At 47.7% G+C, this 21,580-nt stretch overlaps 1 protein-coding gene and 1 pseudogene across 1 annotated transcript; both read right to left on the bottom strand.

Annotated features, from left to right (window-relative positions):
• Positions 1-325: 325 nt before the first annotated feature.
• LOC131569928 (keratin, type II cytoskeletal 7-like) lies at positions 326-5,793 on the bottom strand. Its single transcript, XM_058822252.1, has 9 exons — positions 5,338-5,793; positions 4,135-4,349; positions 3,702-3,762; positions 2,984-3,079; positions 2,228-2,392; positions 2,023-2,148; positions 1,550-1,770; positions 1,271-1,299; positions 326-801 (listed from the first exon to the last, which is right to left on the bottom strand). The coding sequence occupies exons 1-9, from the start codon at positions 5,791-5,793 to the stop codon at positions 326-328; spliced, it is 1,845 nt and encodes a 614-aa protein (XP_058678235.1).
• A 5,690-nt stretch (positions 5,794-11,483) lies between these two features.
• LOC131569705 (keratin, type II cytoskeletal 7-like) lies at positions 11,484-21,171 on the bottom strand (annotated as a pseudogene).
• Positions 21,172-21,580: the final 409 nt, after the last annotated feature.

The raw sequence follows: 21,580 nt of genomic DNA, 5'->3' as shown, positions 1-21,580 counted from the left end.
AAAGAGGGCTCTTGGAGGGGAGAATATTGTTAATTAATCTGCTTGTTATGGGAAAAGACAGAGGGGGAAGCAGTGCAACAAACAAATCCTTAAAGCTGTGATAACCTAAAGTAAGGATTCAGAAATCACACTGTGCTGAGCACCTGCAGGAGAAGTTTCTAGAGGGATCTTTAGGCTTGGAGATTCTGAAAACACAGCTCGGGGGGGATAAATCTGAGGCTAATAAATGTGGGAGTGGGTTTGGTGACAAATGTTGCTGCCAAGGGGCAGAGGAATCACCCTGCATCGTGTTGGCATGGGGCTGGCGCATCTGAGCGCCGCTGTCCTATGGGACCACACAGGGGTCTCTGACGACCCCAAAATTCCCCACCACGCCGTTGTTGCACCCCACGACCTCAGTGCTGCTGGACACAACGACGGGGGGCCCCGCCAGCTGCCGGATGACGCAGCCCTGGTTCCCAAAGCTGAGCACTTGTCCAGCCTGGCAGGGCCCCATCCTGGCATTCATGCCCGCGCTGCCAGCGCTGACCACGGTGCGGGCTGGGTACCCTCCGCTGCGGGAGCTGAACCCGCCGGCTTTGCAGCTGACCCCTCCAGCCTGGCAGAACACCTCTGGCATGCACTGCTTGGCCACGGAGCTGAGGACTCTCTTGGGGTGGATGCCGGCGCTACGGGAGCTGAACCCTCCGGTCTGGGAGCTGTGGCGCCCGGCCCGCCTGCCCAGGGAGCCGTAGCCACACACGGCCCCGTTGGCCATCATCCCGCAGTCATCAGGGATGTTGTAGCCACTGCTGACCACAGCTGCAACAGAGCCCATGGGAGTCAGTTAGGGAGGAAAACTGGACGGCTTCCACAAGGCACGTTGTTTCTTGAATGACAGAACCAACCAAACCTGATTTCCTCCACATTTGTCCAATGTGTCTGAGCCCCTGCTCCGTCCTACTCCTCCCCCGTGTCCCAACGCATCCCCTCATGCATCCTCCCCCTCCCCATGTTGCTGGTGCTTCCCAGGTTCAGTACATATCCCATGGTCCCCAGGACATCTCCCTGTTGCCTCCAAGGGTAGAAAAGGGTCTTGAGTTTGACCTCCTCCCCTCACTCCAAAAGCTGGGTTTTTTTAAATTCAAAGGTATTTGAGATCTCTGGGGCTAAACTTTCCAGAACTGGAAAAGGAAGGCAGAGGGACCTGGGGCAGACAGATAATGTTGCTCCCAAAGGTATCTGTCCTAAAACAAGAAACCTTCATGGCTGAAAATGCACAGTTACTTACACACGCTCACAGGGTTCCCCACACATATCCTGTGGGGAGAAAAGAGAAACACACATTACTCACAACTTCCAGCCACAATCCAGACCACTTAGTCCCTTGTTGCAACACGCCTCACTATCCCTGGGACAGGAACTGTTTTTGCTGGCACCCATATGGCCTTCATGGCCTCCAGGCACCTCTCCAGGTCCAGTTTCTGTGAGTCTGGGGAGACCTTGGAGGTAGAATTCACTTGGGAGCTGCCATAGCCTCAGATACACAGGAGGGAAAAGTGTCACCAACCTGCTCTCTTCACCCTCCAGCAGAGTCTTGTAGGTGGCAATCTCGATGTCCAGGGCCAGCTTGACATTGAGCAGCTCCTGATAGTCCCGCAGCATGCAGGCCAGCTCGTCCTTGGCCTTCTGTAGAGCATTCTGCAGCTCAACGTGCTTTTCTCGAGCATCTTTGAGGGCACAATCCCCACGCTGCTCAACGTCACAAATGGAGGTTTGCAGGCAGGAGACCTGTCAGGGGAGGAACAGCAGTGTAGGTGTCTGCAAAACTTCTTATCCTGGTTTTTGGACACTCTGGGTTTGGATAAATCTGCTCTTCCAATTGCAAACAGGGAAAACCCACCAGCATCCCATCCCTCTCCACCCACTTTGCACTTTCCACTTTCCAGCTAGGGCCTAGAGCAGATGTCAAGTCTTCTAAACATCAGTGCATCACCCTGCCCTGTGTCTGAGCTGTCCTACTTCTCTGGAAACGTCTCCTACCTGCTTCTTGACGCTCTCCAGCTCACACTGCAGCTTCTGGATCATCCGTGTCAGCTCTGAAATCTCACACTTGTTGCTCTGCAGGTCATGGCAGAATTTCCCTCTCTTATCCTGCAGCTCCTGAAACTGGAACAAAGAAATAGGACAATCGTCACTTTTGGCCTGTGACATTGCCAGGCACAGACCCAGCTGGCCCCTTACTCACCCTGTTCTGGTAGAAAGCATCGACTTCTTCTTTGCTCTTCTGGGCAATCTCCTGGTACCAGCACTCGACGTTCTTGATGATGCTTTCCATGTCCAGGTCTCGGTTGTTGTCCATCTTGACGATGACTGAGGTGTCGCAGAGCTGGCGATCGACCTGGGCCCTTTCCTGCGGGGTAGGAAGGGCTTTGTCAGCTCTTCTCACCTCTCAGGCTTTGCAGGGAGGGAGGGAAGGGCTGGCACATGGAGTGGCTGAGGGATAGAACAAGTCAAGAAATGTCCCTCGGGATGGCTCAGCAGAAAATCCTGCGGCAGGATGAGTTGCCACCTGTGACTGCTGACCTACGTGCTGACCTGCAGCAATTCTGTCCACATCAAGGGCGAGAAATTGGAGTGACTTAACCCTTGGTATCCTCTCATCTCCTTCTGCCTGAGTGATTTAATGACAGGACTGAGCTGGGAGTTGCTTCAGCTCTAATCAGGCAGCTGCAATCCGGAGGAACGAGACGGACTCATCTTTTCTCCAGGGTAGAGTTAGGACACAGCCAATTCCTACCTGGAGCTGCATGAAGGAAGGGGGAACCACCCTATCTCCAGCATAATCATGTTAATTTTATATCAACCTTGTACTTCCATGCTTTTAGTTATTCAGGGCTTTGTATGAGACACATCCCAGAGGAGTTTCCAGCAGTAGAAATTTGGAGCATCTGAAGGATAAGTCAGGACCACCGAAGTCCCAGGATGTACCAGAGGAACTCACCTCCTCAAACACACATTTCAGCAGCTCCAGCTGCCTCCTTAACAGATCCACCTTCACCTCCAGCTCTTCCTTGTTTAAGAAGATGCAATCTGCATCCTGCAAGAGGAGAGACACACACATTCCAGCCCAAACCTAGCTGTAAATGTTGGAGAAACACACAGAGGCAACACCAACAAGACAGAAATGTGCCTCAACAAGATTTCAAGAGAAAAAAGGTGTGAGAGGGTGAGTCAGGATAACCTGGTGCCTCCTGAAGGAAAACGAAACCATTCCAACATGACTTACAGGAATTAGTTGATTTATCACTTAGGACGCAGCTACAAACCCACAACTGTCTAATGAGTATTTAAACACAATTTTTAATATTCTTCAAATGATTCCTGCTTTTCTGATGTCCAAGAATAAAGGATGTGGAGAGACAGACAGAAATAACTTGGTGTTCTGGTGTGACCTGTCCTCCTCTGTCCCCCTCCCACACTTCAGGAAGGCTTTTAAGGCAACAAAACTGGTGCTGTAGTGCTGTTGATGTAAACTTTGGGGAGACATTATTTTTGCTTTCTACTTGCCTCTTTTCCCAACCCTGTACCTCTTTCTAAGTCTCCCTCCAACTCATCATAATACTTTTGTGATTTTTTGTTAATAATTAACTATTTCAGCCAATTTTGCCCCCAAAAAACCTACTACAGGTAAAAGTATTCATGTCGTTTGAGCTTCTCACCTTTTTGAGTGCCACAAATTCATTCTCCACAGTTGTGCGCCTGTTGATTTCCTCTTCATACCTGTTGGAAAAGGAGGAAAAAAGGGCTGAGGAACAAAATTGCTCAGACACTCAGACACCAACCATCAGGTATAAATTATAATGACTTCAGGTACAAATGACAATAACCACCAGGTAAAAAAATGACAACTCTCTCTTGCTGGGACTGCCACCAGGCACTGCCAGATCAGTGTCTGGAGACCAACATTAAACCATCTCAAGATCAGAAGCTTCTTCATGAGCAACAACACCATTACCAATGCAAAGAGCTTGCCAGCGAGACAGAAGAATGTGGCACTCCCAGAGGGGACATGCCACAAGTCTAGGAGAAATTGCCCAAGATGAACCAGAAAAGCAAAACGCCATCAGCTAGAGGAGCTCAGAAGATCCTTACTTGCACTTGAACTCCTCCACCAGCTGGCTTGTGGCACATTCTTCACTGCCCAACTTCTGCTTTTCACACAGCAAACAGTCCAGGCGCTTTCGCAGGTCACAGATGTAATTCTCGAAATACAGTTCCAGGTTTTTCCCTTTCTTTGGCAGCACATATTGCTGCAGGAGGCCCCACTTGGTCTCCAGCACTTTGTTCTGCTGTTCCAGGAATCGAACCTGAAGGCAAAAGACAGCAATTCTTCAAGTAAAGAGGTGAAGGCAGGGACACAACACCCGTTTAACTCTCTGCTCTTAACCACAGGTGCAGGAATGGGATTTTCAGGAAGTGAGAGATGATACAGCACCATGATCTGAAAGTTATATGCCCTTATTAAGAGATCTTTATGCCACAAGTCTAAATTATTTCAAAATCTAGAATTCAGACATGTAAATTATTTAGAAATCTAAATGTCATGTCTACATTATTTAGAAATCAAAGACTCGCATGTCTATGTTATTTAGAAATCCAGGAGCCTGGTGTCTAAATCTGCATTTCTTAACAAGTATTAGGAACAAAACTCCAGGTGGTGCCTCTGATGTATTTTAGGATAAAATCGAGTCCCCAGATAGTGAAACTGCTTTGTCTCTGTTTTTTATACAAAGGGATCCTTGGGTGACAGATCAGATTTCATCTCTAACCTTCACATGTCTGGATCAAGATTAACCACCTTTGCCTTTGGGAAAGTTTTTGGAACTGTCACTATATTTAAAGTCAAAGAGAGGAGGGAATTATTTGAATTATTTAACACAGGACAGAAAGGTGAACCAGCCAAGGCTGTAACTTCCACCTAAGCTGCAGCAAGAAATGCAATTTGAACAAGAGGAAACACCTGCAAGAAAGTCCACTGCAACCACGGCCATGATTCAAAGGCCATGGAATGCCAGAGCAGGGACAGGGCTGAAATGAACCCCATTAAAAAGATCTCAATCTGGATCAACATGCTCTTAAAATTATTATTAGTTATTAAAAATTGTTAGAATTTCCTTAAAATTTTCCGTGGAAACCTGGACCCCTGCATGGATCCAGCTCAGGGATTCATGGCAGAGCTGGACTGGGGCTTTGGAGGAGGTTGATGGACTCGTGGCACACGATGGGTTTGGGAGGGGTTCGGTCAGGTTTTGTTTTCCTCGAGGGAGAGCAATTCTGGAGCAGGACTGCACTCACCTTGTCGATGAAACAGGCAAACTGCGTGTTGAGGGTCTTGATCTGCTCCTTCTCCTGGCAGCGTATCTCGTGTTCCAGCGGGTCCACCCCGACGCAGAGGGGCTTCAGCAGCCGCTCGTCGATGCAGATGCCCTGGATGCCGTCGGCCTTGCGCTCGGGGTACCCCCGCACGATGCTGTATCCGCGGGGGCCGCACAGGCCAACCCTGCCCCCTGCAGCGTTCCCGTAGCCCATGCCTCCGAAGCCCATCTCCCCAAAGCAGGCGGTGCCGCAGGCCCCGTTGACATAGGAGATCCTCCTGCTGCCGCCCAGGTTGCAGACGCTCCTGCTGCTGTAGGCGCCGCAGCGCACCGGCTGGCTGGCCGACGCCGCGTAGCTGCGGCCGCAGATCTCCGAGGCTGAGCTGAAGCCTCTTCGTCCCAGGACAGATCTCACCGTTGGTGCCTGCCTGCTCATTGTGGCTTGTTTGAAGGTAGAATGGCAAAGTTACGGGGCTGCTCTGGTGCAGGATAGGAACAGGGATCCCACTGGAGAGATGCAGGGATGCTGTCCCTTATATATATTTGGGGAAGCTGGCCTTGATAGGATCAGGACGGTAATTTAAGTACTTAAGGGTTTGGTTTGCCTGGCAGCAATAAATGCTCCTCAAAATGCAAACCAGCCCAGCAAATAGTAACTACTGAGGAAATAAAAAGGAATCTAAAAGTGCTCTGTTTGCAAGTTGCCTTCGAATACATTATGGTTTGAAGTGCTCCCCTAACTTAGTGCTAATTATAGTTTAGGAACATTTTTTAAGAACTCTTTGTGATTTGTTTGCAGTGTGTCGTTTGGGGTTTTGTGTCTCATAGGGCTGTGTGTGATGGGATGTTTTGCGGACTTGCACTTTGTGGGGGTAATTTCACAATTTTGGGTGCGGAAAAGTAACTCAAAGGAAAAATAAAAGAAGAAAGTCAACTGTAGGAGAACAAACACTGTGGAAGTTGTGTCATAATGGATCATTTCTGTATCTGAAACGCCAGTAAATTCACTGAGCTTAAGGTCTGGATTTGTATGCAAGGACTCAAAATATCTCCCAGTTACATGCACAGAATCACAGAATTATGGGAATTCTGAGAATGTGCAGAAGCCTGGGAATGTGCAGCATTTCACAATGACCTTCCCTGAAACACCAGTGAAGCAGATCAAGTTTCACCCAGGATCTGTGACATATTTCTGTTTGCTCACCGATGTATGTTCTGTGCCAGCAGTGACCATTTTTTCTAGAATTATGATGGAAGTTCTTATTTGTGACAATTAATTCTTTGGCTTTCACTATTCTTTGGCTTTCACTATTCTGGAGCTTCTTCCAAGGTTGGGTGTCAGAGCCCTTTTAGACTCACCTCCTGGAAGTCTCTACGGGGAACAAAAAAGGAACAATAGTCAGTTCCAGCTTGGCAAGATCCGCCCCATTCACCAAGTGACGGCTGAATTTGGGTGACTTTGCCAGACATGTCCTTGAGACTTGGGGAGACAGCTCCAAGGCAAGGAGTCCCTGGGGCCATGCTCGGGGGAATGGGGGCAATTTGCTCTCCGCAGGGGCTGGGCTTTCTGCACCAACAGAGGAAGTCTTAATGAGTAGATTAGGCTGGACAACAAGGAAGGCTGTGACTCACACTGGGGAGATGAATCCCTCTCTCTCCTAATCACCAGCCCGAGGAGGTGAGGCAGGAAACCTCTCCAGGCCTTCTCCAAACTGGCAGTTGGAAAGTCAAAACAAAAGGGCTCTTTCAGCTCATTGCAGAAGAAGTGTTTGGGAGAAAAAAAGGACACTATAGTTCAAACAACTGAGCACCTTCAGTCCTTCCTCTCGAAGGGAGCAACGCTTGGAGGAATCTCCATATTATATAATGGGGTGGCAGCTGGAGACCCAGGTTCTATGTTCCCTCATCCTCATTAACCTCCTCCAAAAACATTTTCCGAGAGTCAGGATGACAAAAATTATGCCAAACCTCCTCCAAACACACAACTTTCTAGTATCAAGTGTTTGAAAAGAAGATGCACATGGAAACTGTGGGATGTGACAGCAGCTCCAGGATCCCCAAAGCCATTAATTGAACCTGTAATTGCAACTTCTGTGAGTTTGAGGGGCTGGTGGTATAAATTAGTTGTGTAAACTGCTACTTTTGCTGTATCCAAAAGGGATAATTCCAGATATTTACAACATTCAGATGACACCTTTGTTTATAGTAGTTCAGGCTTACAGTGTAAACTTGGCTGCCAGCACAGTTGGAAATATCAGATTAAGCAAATATGAGAGGCTTCAAATGCTGCAGTTTGGAACTTCCACAGTCCTTGAAGTTCTAAACAGATTATCAGAAGCAAAATGCAGATTTGACTCCAAAGAAGAGCCGATGTTCGGAATCCTGTGGAGGAAACCAGCCTCATCATCAGACTGAAGATGTGCCCCATTCCCACTCTGCACTCCATTATCCAAGTCGGATGTGTGGGAGACACTTGGAATGCAGCATAGGCTGCAATTAAACATCTGTGAAACAGCTGTGCTGCAGCAGCCCCAGTTCCCAAACTCATGAGAGCCACTGGGTTCCTGAGAGGGAAAAGATTTTGAGTAAAGTTGCTCAACATTGGGAGAATGTGTGTGTTGGCCAAATTTCTGTTGTTTCTTCTGGATCCCAGTGGGAAGGCAGCTTCATTTAATGTCTTTTAGGTCTTTCCAAGGAATAGTAAGTGGTGTATAAGACCTCAAGAATAACCTATTTGTTTTTGTGAATATGGATGTGGGAAAGGGGAGAGCGCTCTGAAGAAAAACCTGCAGCTTTTTGGCTCAAAAGAAAAAAAGACAAAAAATAAACCAAACAAAAAAACCAACAGAGGGGAATAAGTGAGGAAATCAAAAAGGAAAATATTTTGATGAGGGATTGGATGAGTCATTTTGACAACTTGCAATCGCTTCCTTTGTCAGCATTTCACTCCCTTGAATGCGCCGCCAAAAAGGGAATTCATTAGAGGAACAGTGGTGTTCACTAATTTGTTTGTTGCCTCTGGAAATGAATCCGGATGAGCTCTCAGAAGGTGTTTTATGTGATAGTCTCAAAGGGCTCTGTTATTATCCTTAGCCATTGAGAGCTCCTCACAGTCAGGTTGGACAATGGCAGGAATCTGCCTGTGCCACAGCCATTTGATCCATGTACGACTGGGTCGGAACGTGGACTTTCACAGTTTCTTGGACTGGGGAGATTCTTGTCCAAGTTATTAATGACATGTTGGAGGATTGATTTGATTAGTGCAGTGTCTTGTATCCTAAAGCCAAAGTTATCCAAGGCAACTCAGTCTGGTCATATGTTTTTGCCTCTCATTAACAATCCACGTGCAGAGTCAAAGCTGGGATTTTTCAAGGGATATTCCTCATAAAAGTCATCAAACACTGGGCCTGGGTGCACTTTCCTCCTTTCTTCAGCCATCAACCTGGCCATGGATTCTAATTTCCTCTTTGAGACTCCATCTCTGGCTCATGGAAAGAGACCTGGCATCTCCAGACAGTGATTCATCACCTCCCAAAATAGGCAGTGGAAGCAGGTGGGAGGAATCCACCTCTGCAGCTCCTTCCCTCTGTTCTTCCTGGAGACCAGAGGCTGTCTAGACAACCAGACACCAGCCCCGGCGCCTGCTTGGGGAGGTTGAGGGAGGTGAAATGAGTCCCACCCTTTGGGCACTAAATTTCTTCAGCACCTTTGAAGTCCTAATGAGAGCCCCAACATCCCACGCTCCTGGATCCACTCGTCTCACGGTGCCACATCGCCCGATCCTGCGATTGGAGGCATCAGAGCTCAGGCTCCCAACAAAGCAAAGGCTTGGTTTGATCTTCCTCCTATTGTGTTCTTCCTGCTGTTGTTTTCTTCCTCCTGCAGTGGAAATTAATGTCGGATGTATGGGCATCCTGGGTGAGGATGGTGTCCCACTGCCTGGCACAGCAAAAGTGTTAGAAAAGGTGAGAAAAATACCTCAGTTTTTAAAAGGTTACAGAAGTGTACCTGTAAATCCACAAGATTGGTGATCTCTTCCAGCTGAAGTGGTTTTCCAGTTGAAGAGATTCCCTGAGCCATCCTAGGAAGGAACTGCTTGTGGAAAGTGGGAAATGTATTCAGCCAGGAGAAAAGCTCTTCCTGTGCCAAAAGTCCAGTGCCCAGATAAAGGATTGGATTGGATTGGATTGGATTGGATTGGATTGGATTGGATTGGATTGGATTGGATTGGATTGGATTGATGCAGCTTTGGGAGGTGCTGCAGAATGTCTGATGTTCAGAGAGGCCAGGTTTAAGTTCAACACTTGCCAAGTTAGCTTATCACATCTTGAAATTGTGATAGGGGAGTTTGGAGGCAAAGAAATAACCTTAATTCCATGTCATTGCACTGATTTATTCTCCTCTTGTATAAAAAGGTCTGTTTTTAGTGGGAAACCTTTGGCAATCAGAGCCCTCCTAATGAATATTTATACCTGTTTGATTGCTCTTTTCTTGTCAAATCTTTCTTGTGGTTTCCTTCATTAATGATTGAGCCTGAGGTATCTTGTGCTTCTCATATTTGATTGGGAAATAACTTCTTATCACATGAGAGTGTGGGGGGAGAGGAAGCTCTTGCAGTTCTGAATCCTGATCATTTTGGTGAGGAAAGACCTTTATTCTCAATTTTGCCTTCGGTAAAACGTATCTGCCCAACCTCAGGTTCATTTCTTTGTTGTGTTCTTTCATCAGTCTAATCACAAAACACTTTATTACTTTTTTTATCATTGATTTTATGTTGGTTTCTTTTTTAATCTGCTCAACTGTGCAATGAAACAAAAAGATCCCCATTTGATCTTTTTGAAAACCTGAATCATATTCATAGGATCTCAAAAACAATGTTGAAAAACCAACCAAGCAATTTACAAGGCTTTTCCCCCCATAACCTCTTCCAGCAGATTTTGAAGAGCTATAAAAATGTGTGTTTTGTCATCACATGTCTGCGACAGACACAACATAAAAACACAAAGGCTGACATGATTTCATTCTGAATTTTAGAACACCCATTTGAATCCACGTAGGAGTCAAATTTGATGCAAATCATCTTAAAAGACCTTAAATTTACACCAACCAAAGACTGGATCTACATTAATGGATCCCCATTGCCGCAGCCATGGAAGTCTCCAAGGCCAGGCTGGAAGGAGCTTGGAGCCATCTGGTCCAGTGAAGTTGTCCCTTCCCATGGCAGGGTGTGGAACTGCATGGGCTTTAAGGTTCCTCCCATCCCAAACCATTCCCTGATTCCATGACTCTCTCCAGACTGCTCTGCCTCCTCTGTTTAATTAAGACTTCTAATCATTAGCTATGTCTTGTGCAATTAAGGAATGGCCATTTCTGTACTTTTGGTGAGCACCTAAAAGCAAACGGTAACATGTTGGCTCTCCGTTAATTTTACTGGAAAAGGAGCAAAAGGTTTAAAGCCACCCAGGAGAAGTGAGGGTGGTGTAATTTACGTGTGTCCAAGGAGCACCAGTGGAGTAATTAATCTTTGTTGACTTCAGCAGGTGGAATTCTGAATTTAGATTTTTTTTTATGGCTTCCCTGTTTGCACATGCATGACCAGTCATTCCCAGGACATCACTAAAATCCTTCCTTCCTCTCCATGACTTATTGTGTCCCACCACAAAACTCCACTAAGTCTCCTAAAGCTACATCAGAGAGACTTTATGAGCTCCTTTTCCAGAAACACTTCCCAGAACACTTTAGGGAAAAGATTCTGGATTAAATCACACTGTTTGGCACAGAGATAGCAAAGGTTTAATGAGGAAAAATAAAAGGGAAACAGGAATTGAGTGATAAGTGCCCCTATCACTCAAAATCACACAACCAACAACTCTAATTTAAAGAAAGAATGGAAATCAAAGGAATATGGGGGATTTCAATGTTCCAAGTGTCCCTTTTTGATGTGATCCCAGGGGAGGAGCTTTTCTGATGTGGTTTCCTGATGCTCCACTGTTCTCACACCCAGTCTGCCTCTCCCTCATGTTGAGGTGGAGTTGAGGTTACTTTTAGCACTAAAAGTGGAGCAGTACTTTCATTTTTCTGCTTTAGCCCCTAAATCCTGCTTGTCACCACCCTCACAGCTGAAGTTCAGATCTGGCTGTTCCTGGGACAAGGAGGTCCAGCTGAAATCCTCACCCCTGGTCCACACATCCCTCATGGCTGAGCAGAGCTACCCATGCTCTTGGCAGCCCTGCAGCTCTTCCCACACCTCCCAAGTGCCCCAGTGTCTGGAAAGGCTGAGCCCCCAGCTCTAGCCCTAAATTCCTCTCTCCTGGGGATGCAGGCAGGAGCACCAGGGATAAATTTCCTCACTTTGGAGCCAGCCACACTTCTGGAGGTAAATCCTCCATGAGGGGCACAAATGTCGTGGGGTGGGGATGCAGCACTGCAGGAGGACTTTAATCTTCTGAGCTGTCCAGGCCCACATCCCAGGTCAGTCCCAGAGCTGATGGAAATCACTGTTGTGGGAAAACATAATGGGAGTCACTCATGGGGAGGACATAGACTTCGTTCTCCTCCTTCTCCTCCTTCTTCTCCTCCCCCTCCAAGCCACAGTGAGATGATTCAATTTCGTAAGGAAATTTGAAAACTTTTATCTTACTTACATACTCCTGCAGGGTTCCCAAGGCAGATCCCAGAGGAGAAGGAGGTCACAAGGTTATCCATGATGCAATGAGCATTTCTAGCACTTTTCACCCTCCTGGGGCTCTGGAGGAGGAGCCCCAGGACTGAGCATTGCCCACACACAGCTGTGATGGAGCCCACCTGCTCTCCTTACCCTCCAGCAGGGTCTTGTAGGTTGTAATCTCAATATCCAGGGCCATCTTGGCATTCCGCAGCTCCTGGGAGTCCTGCAGCATCCATGCCAGCTCATCCTTGGCCTTCTGGAGCTCATCTTGCAGCTCACTGAGCCTCCCCCAGGCATCTCTGAGAACATGACCCCCGTGCTGCTCAATGTCACCAGGTGATGTTTGCAAAAATGACACCTTCTGGGGGGACGAGACATCCTGAATTTTTGTGTCTTCTTTCTCATCATTCTTACCTTTAAAAGAAAAAATCCTGCTTATTTTTTGAGTCTCAAACTGAGGGGGTATCGGGGCTTTTTTTTTTTTAGAAAAGCGAAACATTTCCAAAATCAATAATCAATTATAAAATACTCCAGGAAGTCTGAACATGTCCCTGCACTGCCAGACGGGTTTGAGTTTTGTTTGGAGGATACCAATACTCTGCCCTAACTGGAACTAATAATTAAGGTTTCCCATTGCTTCCCGTTATAAACTATATAATGAATTAGATGGTCTGGAAATTATACCAGTTTCTACAGGTGCTGAATTACTGGTGAGTCATAATTCTACCCATTCGCTGAATGCTTTGAATCCATGTCAGAAGCCAGAATTCCTGCTGAAGCAATTTCAGCAATTTTCTGAGAGCTGTAGCTAATCCTATGATCTAATTTGGTGCAATTAGCTCTTTGCAATAATCAAAGGGATCCAGCAGAAAACAGGCTGGGAAATAATCCTTCTTCCTTGCTTAGCTCTGGGAAGAACTTCCTTAGACCAATGGAGCCAGTGTGAGGCAACTCACTTTGATAAAGATGAAAGAACTTGAGGGATCATGGAATTGTTTGGGTGGGAAAGGGCAGTAAAGCTCATCCAGTCCCACCCCTGCCATGGGCAGGGACACCTCCCACTATCCCAGGGTGCTCCAAGTCCCATCCTACCTGGCCTTGGACACTTCCAGGGGTGGGGCAGCCACAGCTGCTCTGGCATATCCATTCCAAGACCTCGTCACCCTCACAGGAAAGAATTTCTTCCTCAAGTCTAATCTAAATCCACCCCTCTCCAGTTTAAAACTATCGCCCCCTGTCCTATTGCCACAGGCCCTGCTAAGAAATTTGTCCCCATTTTTTTATAGATGCCACAAAGGTGTAGAAAACACATCTTGCGATGTGACACATAGGATCCAGACATTAAATCCCCTCCTTCCCACCTGATACTTCATGTTTTCCAGGTCACACTGCCTCCTCTAGATCACAAAGCTCAGCTCTTTCATCTCTTGCTGGTGGGACTTCAGCTTCTTGAAGTGCCTCCGCTTCTCCTCCTCAAGCTCTTGGAACTGTTAGTAAGGAAGGAGACAGCTGGGAGTTGATACTTGTGGCTTACACAGGAGCCTTGAGTCTCTTTCCAGAGTGCATTAAACTCAGTTTAGAGAAGATGTGTGGATCCTGAGAGTGCTAGCAGATAATGGTTGATTCCCCTACAACTCCCCATTCACACATGCCATCACCTCTGTTCCAGGGGTGTTCTCCTAGCTCTGAGAGTCACAGAGTTTATCAGAAGGGGAAATTAGATCCAGAAATCACTTATTGAAGACAGGAACCAAATCTCACCACTTTTGCATTGTTATTTCTGACAGTGAGAGGCTTAAGAAGCTGTCACCAGACCTACCCTGGTTCAGTACAATGCTTCCAACTGGGATTTGCTTTTCCAAGCTATACCCTCACGCCAGTGCTCCATGCCCCTGAGGACGCCCCCCTGTCCAGGGCTCAGCTGTTGCCCATTTTCACAGTAACAGAGGCATCACAGGCACTTCTCTCCAGCTCACTTTTCCTAGAAGCTGTGCTAGGCAGCCCTAACTCACCAGAGCATCCCTGTCCCAGGATTTCTTATCTCACACCTCAGTGGAAGTAACGCCACCATGTAGAATCTGACCTGAGCCACAGCCCAGGAGTTGAAACTGGGTTTGGTTTATTTTTTTTAAATCTCAAAATCTTCCTGATTGGGATTCCCAAAAAGAGCTTGATTGGTTAATCTGGCCTAAATTCATATAGACAATGAGTGGATGGGAGGAAGAGCTGCCATGAAGAACAGTTGGGACAGGAGCGTCCCTACCTGAGCAGAAATACATTTCAGGAGCTCCATCTCCTGTTTTAGGGTTTCCGCCTTTGCTTCCAGCTCTGCCTTGGTCAGATGGACACACTCCACATCCTGAAAGAGTTTCCAGACTTTTAGGAGTAAAAATTATGCCTACACAAGGTTCCAAGGCAATTCCATTATATTTTTGGAGTAAGAAATTTTGTTTGAGAAACTCAGTTATCTCCTGATCAGCAACAGCTAAGGGGTTCCCAAGAATATATCTAGCATTGAAGAGTTCTTGCTGAAAAACCATCATCATTCAAGCATGAGGAGCAAAAAACCAGCACTTTAGAATGAGGTATTCTCTCAGTGGCATGCTTTTTCCACACCCCACACCTGTCCAAGGACTTCTGAGATTCTCTAGACCTGCCCTTTGCCTTGCAAGGAGTGGATCAGAGGAAACTCCTTGGATCTCTGCACCCAAACCTTCCATTGATCCCAATTCCTTACCTTCTTCAGCAACACCCAGTTGCTCTCAGCAGTAGTGCATCTGTGCACTTCCTGCTCATATCTGGTGGGGAAGAGAGAAGACCAGTGAAGGGGTCATTCCAAGAATGGAGACCTTGTTTGAGTGGATATTGAGGGGACAGAGTGCTTTGGATCTCATCCTTTTGGATCTCAACCTTTTGATCTCAAACTTTTGCATCTCAGGCTCTTGGATCTCAACATTTCAGGTGTCAAATTTTTGGATCTCAGGTTTTTGGGTGTCATCTTTTGGATCTCAGCCTTTTGTATCCCAGATTTTTGCACGTCACCCTTTTGGATTTCAGCTGTTTGAGTCTTAGCTCTTTGAATCGCAGACTTTGTTATCTCGGTTTTTTGGAAGTCTATTGGTACAGCCCAAGCCAAGAGTCCCCTTAGTGCAGCTGTTGGGTCTCCTGCCCCAAGGGTAGTTTCTGCTCACTCACTGGCACCTGAACTCCTGCACAAACTCCTCAGAGTGGCTCAGCTTGGGCTCCACCTGGTCCTGTTCCCACTGCAGTGAGTCCAGCCTCTGCCACCAGCAGCAGGCAATGCTGCCCAAGACATCCTTGATGTCCCTCTGGGCTGGCAGCACCTGCTGTCACAGGACATCCCATCAGGCAGCCAACGCCCTGTTCTGCTGCTCTGCAAGTTTCCTCTGTACTCAGAGAGCAAAGTTCAGGTAGGCCTGTTGGGATGACTCCTACTGGGACCACAGGAGTGGGGGGGATACAAGGAATCTGCTCTTCTGGGTCAGAGTCCCCAGGCTCATTGAGCAGGATGAGAGGAAAAAGGGGGTCAATGGGAGCTTCCTAATCCTACAATCAAGTGGGAGGTGTCCCTGCCGTGGAAAGGGATTGGAACTAGATGATCCTTGGGGATCCATCTCAGCCCAAGCCAAGCCATATATGGTGGGATTGTTGGGGTGTGCTGCATGGGGCCGGGAGCTGGACTCAATGATCCTCATGGGTTGAGCCTTCCAACTTAGCATATTCTGTAGTTCCATGATTCCATGAATCCTGGAGCAAGGGGACCCTGCTGCTCATCCCCTCTCCAAGGAAGCCCTGGACAGCACAGCCTTTGTGGCAGCTAAGAAAACACCAAACTTTTAAATAAATCTGCATCAGTGGGCTGAAAGTGGAAACCCTCATTCATGGATAGGAGACCATGGAAGAAGCCAACAGTGCCAAAGCCCCTCTGGACACTTTGGAGGAACAGCCCCCTCCCACTATTAATAATAAAACCAGATGCAGTTCATCAGAGTATTTAAAAGTATAAATCAGATTTAAAAAAGATAACGTGCTCAACCTCTGGTCATGGCACCGGAGTCACACATACCAAAACCAGCTCAAGGCTCATGAACTGCAGTGGAGAGGAAAAGATATCAAAGTTTGGAATGCCAAAGTCTTCTCTCAACTCTTACTTTGTCAATCAGAGGCAAATTGGCTGTGGAGGCCCTTCAGCTGCTCCCTCTTCCTGCTTTCAGATCCACTGGATTTCAGGGTTGGCCTTCACATCCAGGGGCTGCAGGAGGTCCCTGTTGACCTGCACAAAGTGAGCACCTCCACATTTGCTGACCAACCCACCGGTGCCCCAGCACCCCTGACCTCCCCAGAGCCCAGAACAAACCCATTTCCATCCCTTTTTGTTTCGGAGTCTCTGGCCATGGTTCCAGGTTCCATAGCCTCTCCCAAACAATGCCAGGAGGCAGAAGTGCTGCTTCAACCAAGGGTCAACCCACTAGAAGCAAAGGATGGTGAGAAGAATCTTCTCCCATGGGAAGCTCACCCAGCTGACAGCTGCTGGCTCATGCTGGAAGGATGTGCTCACCATGGAGGAGACGACACAACCCAGAAGGATCCCTTTGCCCTGATACATCTGTGCTCCTCCTTTACACTCATATCAGGAGTGGAGCTTGCTTGACAAAGAGGAATAATTTGGGCTTTTCCTGGGGTTTGCAGTACCTGGTAGAAATTAGGAAGTTTCAATATACAATACAAGTGAACATTTGTGAAATCCAGTGGAATTTCTCTAGGTGTAAATGCAGTCAGCTCAGATTCTTTTATTGGGTTAGTTCATTCTCCTTCCTTACATGAAGGAGAACAAGTGAACACAGGTTAGGAAATGGCCTGGTGTCATGATTTGACACTGGCACAATGCCAGTGCCCCCATGAAAATACCCTCTCCCTGGTTTCTGCTGTGAGATGTGACCAGCAATAAGCAAAGCAGGCTCCCACTTAGAAATTAAAAAGAATTTATTAACTAAACTACAAGGGAAAGAAAAAAAGAAACACACAAGGAAAATGAAAACTTTACAAATACATAACCTCCTCCTCTCACCAAATCTCCAAATTCCCCAAATCACCAACTCTCGGTCCGGCACCACCCTTTAGAATACTCAATCTTCAGTTCATCAAGAGGAGGGGAGTCCTTCCTTGTACTATGGTGGCCTGTTCTTTCCATGCCCAGTGCTCTCACCACTGAACATGGACCAGGGCTGCTTCTAGGGTCGTCTTTTAAGGATGCCTTGTCTCACTCCAAAAAAGGCACAGTCTCTCCTGCGGGACACCTGTCCCCCTCATATTTTTTCACCCCCTGGGGCCGAGGGATACCCACACTGAACCCTCCTGGTTCTGAGGCACTGCCTCCCCCTGGAATGCAGTCTCCACATCACAAGGAAACATGGTTCTGTCCATGGCTACAAAAAGAGTCCAGCAGAAGAGCCATTCCACCATCTCTTCCACCCAAGGTTCTTTTTACATTTCTCCCTTGCTCAGACCTTCAACACTCGCTCAGTTCCCTCTTCACCCTTCACTCCATCTCCCCTCCAGGAAAGGTCAATGCTCTGCAAAGTTTTCATTGTCCACAAAGGGTTACAAGCTCCTACAAACAGCTGGATTCCTCTTCCCACCGCAGGCCGAGCTGTGCCAGCCGCACATGAAACTCTGCTTTTAACCCCTGTGTGTTCTCAGAGGCGTATCCAAATCCCAGTGGTCAAACCAGGTGCCAGTATTAAAATCTGAACACCTATTGGTAACCACAGCATAAAAACCTGTTTCCTATCAAACCACGTCACCTGGAGAGGGTTTCTTTCTTCCAAGGACAGTTTCCGCTGCCATGAGGACAAGGTGGGAGAGCTGAGGGCGTTAGCCTGGGGAACAGAAGGCCCCAGGGAGGGCCTGGAGCCCCTTCCAGTGCCTAAAGGGGCTCCAGGAGAGCTGGAGAGAGACTGGAGACAAGGGATGGAGGGACAAGACACAGGGAATGGCATCTCACTGCCAGGGGGCAGGGATAGGTGGGATATTGGGAAGGAATTCCTCCCTGTGAGGGTGGGGAGGCCCTGGAATGGATTTCCCAGAGCAGCTGTGGCTGCCCCAGTCCTGGAAGTGTCCCAGGCCAAATTGAATGGGGCTTGGAGAACCCTGGAAGTAAAAGGTGTCCCTGCCCATGGCAGAGGTGGAACTGGACAAGTTTTAAGTTCCCTTCCAACCCAATCCATGATTCTGTGATTCTTGTTAAGTCTTTGGCTTTGATTCTGTAGAACACCTGGAGAATAAGACTGACATGGACAAGACAATAAAAAGCTTTGAAACTAGGAGGTTCTACCCCAAGTCTGTTAATTGGACGCTGGTTAATTATTTCATTGAGAGCAGTGTTAAGCTGGTTGTGGTGGGCAGAGCATAAAGCAACCTGTATACTGCAAAAGTCCTTATTAATCCATCTGCTACTCCTTGTCACTATCCTTTATATGGGAGCTTGTAATTAAAACCCTCAGGATAGCTCAAGGCAAATAAAAAGGATTTATTGGAGTGTCTTGACAAGTGGAGAAGAAAAGGCTGAGAAGTTTCACAGAGTTGCTGAAAGCCCGAGAGGTGGAGCCAAGATTCCATCTCTCTGCTCGTGGCTTCCTGCCAAAGTCCCTTTCAAAACAAAAAGTGATGAAGGTTTCATTTCAGATCACCCAGAAGAAATCACTTTCCTCTGCTACTCCACGAGATCAATCCTGAACTTTTTCAATATGCTCAAACCTCGGTCAATGTTTTTGTGGCCATTAAACATTTAAGCATTTCAAATCACCAAGAAATGGAATCATATTTCCCCTGCTAATTTCCCTCCTTGGTTTTTCTGGAATTTTTAAATTTTTTAATTATTTTTTCAGTTCCTGGGCTTGTCAAAGAGGTTTTCACAAGAAAGCTGATGAAAAACCAATCTGGTCACCAGGAGCCTTGCTGGAATTCTGTTTCCAAGAGCAGCTGATGCCGAAGGTTTCCTGTCCCTCATTATTTGCAAATGTTCTGTTCTGGAACACTTTGCCCTCAGCCCAGCAAGGGAGATAATTGATAGGATGAGGCAGCTGGAAAGACAAGCAGCTTAATTAGGGGTTCTTGACAGCGCTATCAATTACACCCACACAGGGCAGCAATTGAAGTCTGGAGGTTTCGTTTAAACAGAGGCAGCGTCCATGGCATTCCCAGCTGGAAGAGCAGGATTGGAGCCCAGGGGAGGACTTTTGGCCTGGAGCTGCTCTGATTCAGCTTCATTTTGTGCCTCCCGCTTGTCTCTCCTTGGGCTCTGCTGAATCCCCCTCCCAGTACTCCTGAGGTACCCCAAGGGCCCTGAGCAGGGTTCTCACAGCACCTGCCTTGAAAACTTGGAGCTGTTTAAACAAAGAAAGAGTTCACAATAGAGTCTTTATTTCCTTCCTGTGGCCAGAGCCAACAGGTTCATGGCTGGGTCCAGGCTGTCGTCCCAGAATAAATTGCAAAAGGTTGTGGATGGTTTAATTGAGTTTTCTTCTACTTTTCTAAGCCAATCTTTTGAATTTGGGTTTTCACAGCCATGGATGTCACAAAAGATTCACCCATTGGATCCCCCTCTCGTCTGGCTCCCAGCCCACTTGACCCCTAATGACCCCGAGTCCCCAAAAGGTACCTGGGCCACCTGATGCCACCCTTGGGCTGTAGCTTACAGGGCCACAACATCAGCTCTGCCTCCCTCTCCCAGTTCTACCCCATTCCACACAAATTGCTGTAGGAGACAAAGTATTTATGCCTCATTGGACAGCCGAACGTCCCCAAATTTGAAGCACACCAGGCCTTATCCACTTCTCCCACCCAGCTGGTGGAACTCGGTGTATCTGTGCCAGAGCAGTCACCTTTGTGCAGCTCCCTCCCAGGACAGGGAGGGTTGGATGTGGCCTGTGTACCAGGGTAATCACAGCTCACCAGTGCTCTTCTAATCACCAGGAATTTTGGAAAGAGACTCAGCAATGAGCCCCACAATTTTGATGGTGCTCCAATACAGCCATGACTAATTTCATGGCTTTTTGCCAAAGTAAATCAGGAGGGAACGTCTTCTTCTGGTCACATCTGCACAGCAAAGATGTAAAAAACTCCACCAGTCAGACTGGGAGAACTGGGGCAAAGACCAGCTCCATCCTAGCACAGCACAACCTTTTCCTCCCACTAGATGGTGACATCTCATGCATTTGGGACCCTGCTTGGCTCCCTGAGGGCGCCAGGAGCATCCTGGAGAATCCTGGAGCACCCAAAGGAGTGCTGTGAGGATGGGGAAGGGTCTGGAGAGGCCACACAAGAGGCAGCTGAGGGTTGGTTTGTCTGGCTGGAGGAGTCTGGGGGGAGACTCCTTGGGTGCTGCAGCTTCATCCCGAGGGACAGCTCCAATCTCTGCTCTGGGGACCAGGGACAGGACTCAGGGAATGGCTGGAGCTGTGCCAGGGGAGCTTTAGGTTGGATATCAGGAAAAGGACAAGCCCCAGGGAATGGTCGAACACTGCCCAAACTCCCCAGGGAATGGACATGGCCTGGAGGCTACCAGAGCTCCAGGAACATTTGGACAATGCTCTCAGGAGGTGGGATTTTGTAGTTAGTGGGACTTTTGGAATGTCAGTGCAGGGCCAGGAGTAGGACTCAAAGGTCCTTGTGGGTCTCTCCCAGCTCAGGATATTCCATAGTTCTGTGCTTCCGTGGGATGAGCCAGTTCCCTGGAAACACTCAGGAACCTCCCAGGGCACCACAAGCAAGAGGTTGTTACAGCAGTGGGGGATAATATTTAGGACTGCACTTGGACAACGAGGTCCTCAATCCATGGAAGCTGACATTGCCCATGGACTCATGCTCCGAGGCTGACTCAGCCTGGGATGTTCTGCACAACACATGTGAGCCTCTGGCATAAAACCAGCAACGAGACAGAGTTGCTACCAGCTCCAAAGAGAACTGACCTTCCTCCAGCTCCTCCCTTCTCCCTGTCCTCCCCCCATTGCTGAGATCCTGCTCATCCGCCAGCACTCCCAGAGGCTCCTGCTCTGCCTGGGCACAGGGTGTCAGCAAACTCCTTCTCTCGGCATTGACAGCTCCGTGGTGATGAAAAACACACATCAAGACATCAGCCGGGGCCCCCTCTTCTTCTCATGGCTTCAGCTCAGCCCCTGAATGGCAAAACTCGACATGTCTGCAGCCTTATGGGGTAAATCTCATGACATTTTCATGGGTGATCTCAAATTGGCATTTGAAACAGAGGCTGGACTTGGATGATCCTTGTGGGTCCCACCCAGCTCAGGATATATTCTGTTGTTCTGGGAACTTTGGGATGAGCCAATGAGGAGCCAAAAGTTGAAAACATCAACGTTGCATCTTTTTTTGATGCTTTCAACACATTTTTCAATATGCTTTGGCACTGAAAGAAAATAATCTGCTTGATCACCGCTGCTCAAATCTGAATGGTCCAAAGAACTGAATCTCAGCCTTCGTCTTAAATTTCTGTGGTCCATAGACCTAAATGTTGGTG

Source organism: Ammospiza caudacuta, chromosome 31 (assembly GCF_027887145.1).
Source record: "Ammospiza caudacuta isolate bAmmCau1 chromosome 31, bAmmCau1.pri, whole genome shotgun sequence".
In the NCBI taxonomy this organism is placed as follows: domain Eukaryota; kingdom Metazoa; phylum Chordata; class Aves; order Passeriformes; family Passerellidae; genus Ammospiza; species Ammospiza caudacuta.
The sequence above is the reverse complement of the archived record's forward strand: the minus strand, read 5'-3'. Positions and strand labels throughout refer to the sequence as shown.

What these genes read in the sequence shown, in the direction of transcription:
- LOC131569928 (XM_058822252.1), bottom strand. Translation starts at nt 5,793, where the DNA reads ATGAGCAGGCAGGCACCAACGGTGAGATCTGTCCTGGGACGAAGAGGC. An exon ending in ATGCTTTCTACCAGAACAGG is followed by an intron (nt 2,149 to 2,227) that starts GTGAGTAAGGGG and finishes TCTTTGTTCCAG; the next exon opens with TTTCAGGAGCTGCAGGATAA. An exon ending in CTGGAGGGTGAAGAGAGCAG is followed by an intron (nt 1,300 to 1,549) that starts GTTGGTGACACT and finishes TTCTCCCCACAG; the next exon opens with GATATGTGTGGGGAACCCTG.